General features: G+C 39.7%; 1 protein-coding gene across 1 annotated transcript; it reads left to right on the top strand.

The window, feature by feature from the left end:
• Positions 1 to 451: 451 nt before the first annotated feature.
• Positions 452 to 1,375, top strand: LOC134053162 (olfactory receptor 10C1-like). The gene has a single exon (XM_062508029.1). It carries the CDS (start codon positions 452 to 454, stop codon positions 1,373 to 1,375), a length of 924 nt encoding a protein of 307 aa, XP_062364013.1.
• The last annotated feature ends 942 nt before the right edge of the window (positions 1,376 to 2,317 follow it).

The following is a 2,317-nucleotide window of genomic DNA, read 5'->3' as shown; positions in this document are numbered from 1 at the left end:
TATCCTCTCTCTTCTTCTACCACACTCCACAACAGGAGAAACTACCTTTGTTATATTCAAATGGTGCAACTGATGATTTTTGAGACTTGAACTGATTAGTCCATGAAAAGATCTCTGCCACAACAAGTTTTCTTCTTCTACAGAGTAAAAGTGGTAGCTGAGTATTTGAAGAGAGTGGTGAATATACAGCCTTTGAAGGCAATGCTTTGAAAGAAGAATCAGTCAAAAAGAGACAGAAACAAAACGCATAAGACTGCCTCATTTTCTTTAGAAGCTTTTATAATCTTTTCAGAAGATCTTCTCAAAATCTGAGTAGTATCTAAATTCCAGTCCTCTTTCTGTCTGTTCAAGCAGGCAGTTGTATTCTGACTGCAGATTTGCCCGGCTGTTTGCAGCTTCATCGGCTGCTGGACACTAAAATGAGGAGAGCTCTGCAAGGCACCAGACAAGGATGATCCTTGGGAACCTCAGTGGATTGAGTGAATTCAGACTCCTGGGTTTTTCTGGAACCTCTCCTTTACACCCTTTGCTCTTTGTAGTTTTATTATCTCTTCATATTCTCACCTTGATGGCGAACACAGTGATAGCTTTGATAACAAACAGTGATAATCGCCTTCACACCCCGATGTATTTCTTCCTCACTCAGCTGTCCTGTTGGGATATCTGCTATTTGTCTGTCATTATCCCAAGTATTCTCGAGAACCTGATGGTGGGAACAGTGAGTATTTCCAAGACAAGATGTGCAATGCAGATGTTTTCCTTCCTTTTCTTTGGAGTTGCTGAGTGTTTTCTCTTGGCCGCCATGTCCCTTGATGGTTATTTTGCAGTTTGCTGCCCCTTGCATTACACAATGATCATGAGCAGCAGGGTCTGCAGAAGCCTGGTTGTTGGAGCTTACATCTGTGGAACTGCTGTGGGCTTAGTTCACACCCTCATCACCTTCAGCTCACCCTTGTGTGGTTGTGCCATTGACCACTTCTTCTGTGAGATTCAGCCTCTCCTGGACCTGCTCTGTGGCAACACTCTCCCAAGTGAAATCCAGGTCATTGTGGTGGCTGTCTTTGCTATTCTGAGTCCTTTCTCACTGGTCATTTATTCCTATATTGGTATCGTTTCCACAATTCTTCACATGGCATCAGCTGAGAGCCAGGAGAAGGCGTTTTCCACTTGCTCCTCACAGCTCCTGGTTGTGACTGTTTTTTATGGCACTGCAGGCTCCATGTACCTGCGGCCAAAATACAGCTACTGTGCATCTGTGGATAAATTCCTCTCCCTTTCTTATTCTCTGGTGACTCCTTTATTGAATCCCATCATTTGCAGTTTGAGGAATAAGGAGGTGAAAGGAGCCCTGAAGGAAAAAATGGAGAAAACCTAAGTTAGTGTGGAAATGAAATAGAAGATTTGGGTTGTTCCAGGTGTTTGTGGTGGAATTTTTCACTCTAAATTCTTGTTCAGGAAAATCAATTTCCAGATCTACTTCAGCTATTGGGGAGGAAGGAAGGAGAAGAGTGGAGATTTTTAGCTCTAAGATGGAGTGTTAGAAGCTATGTTAACATTTTGGAAGGGAATTTCTTCCACATACTTAAGAAATTCTTCAATAAACTTATTTTTTTCCTTTTCTTTTCCTTGCTATTTTTCAAAAGCTTGAAAATTGTGTTTTACATACTTCTGAATTTTTGAACCAAAGAGTAATATTCAAGAGCCTGACTTTACTGAAAGAACTGAAAAGAATTAGTTTTCACCTGTTTGCATTTATTTCCTGAAACTGTTTAGTAAATCTGTTGGGGGAAAGGAGAGGACATACTTCAGGCAACAATGTGGAGCCCAAGAAATTACTGAGGACTGATTTTTAATTCTGAGATTGTTACTGGGGCAAAAAAAAAAAAAAAAAAAAAAAAAAAGAGGTGTGCAAAATTGCATTCCTGCCCCACTGCCTCAAAGATATTTCTTCAATTTTAGAGTCATTGTTTTAAACATGTTAGACCAAGTGTAGGCCTTTGAAGTACTTAACCACTGTAATCTTCTGTAACTATTAATACAACTCTTTATATTAAATGCTCAAAGCTTAAATGATATTGGAAAGATAAGGACATGCATTACTCCTTAAATTAATCCTTCATTCCTGGAAATAACTGTAAATATAAATATCATAAAAGTACATGTCCTGGTTTGAAAGACAGCTGTTTGCTAAGGAAAGCAGAAGCTTCCCTTTGGACTGAAAAATGTGATCCTTCCTTCCTTCCTTCCGATTATTAGGATTTTGAAATTAAGGGAGCTCTCAGGCAAAGATATGGGGGTAGGAATAACAGTTCTTTAC

This window comes from Cinclus cinclus, chromosome 24 (assembly GCF_963662255.1).
Source record: "Cinclus cinclus chromosome 24, bCinCin1.1, whole genome shotgun sequence".
NCBI lineage: Eukaryota > Metazoa > Chordata > Aves > Passeriformes > Cinclidae > Cinclus > Cinclus cinclus.
The sequence above is the reverse complement of the archived record's forward strand: the minus strand, read 5'-3'. Positions and strand labels throughout refer to the sequence as shown.

Coding starts and splice junctions, on each gene's coding strand:
- LOC134053162 (XM_062508029.1), top strand. CDS start 452: ATGATCCTTGGGAACCTCAGTGGATTGAGTGAATTCAGACTCCTGGGT.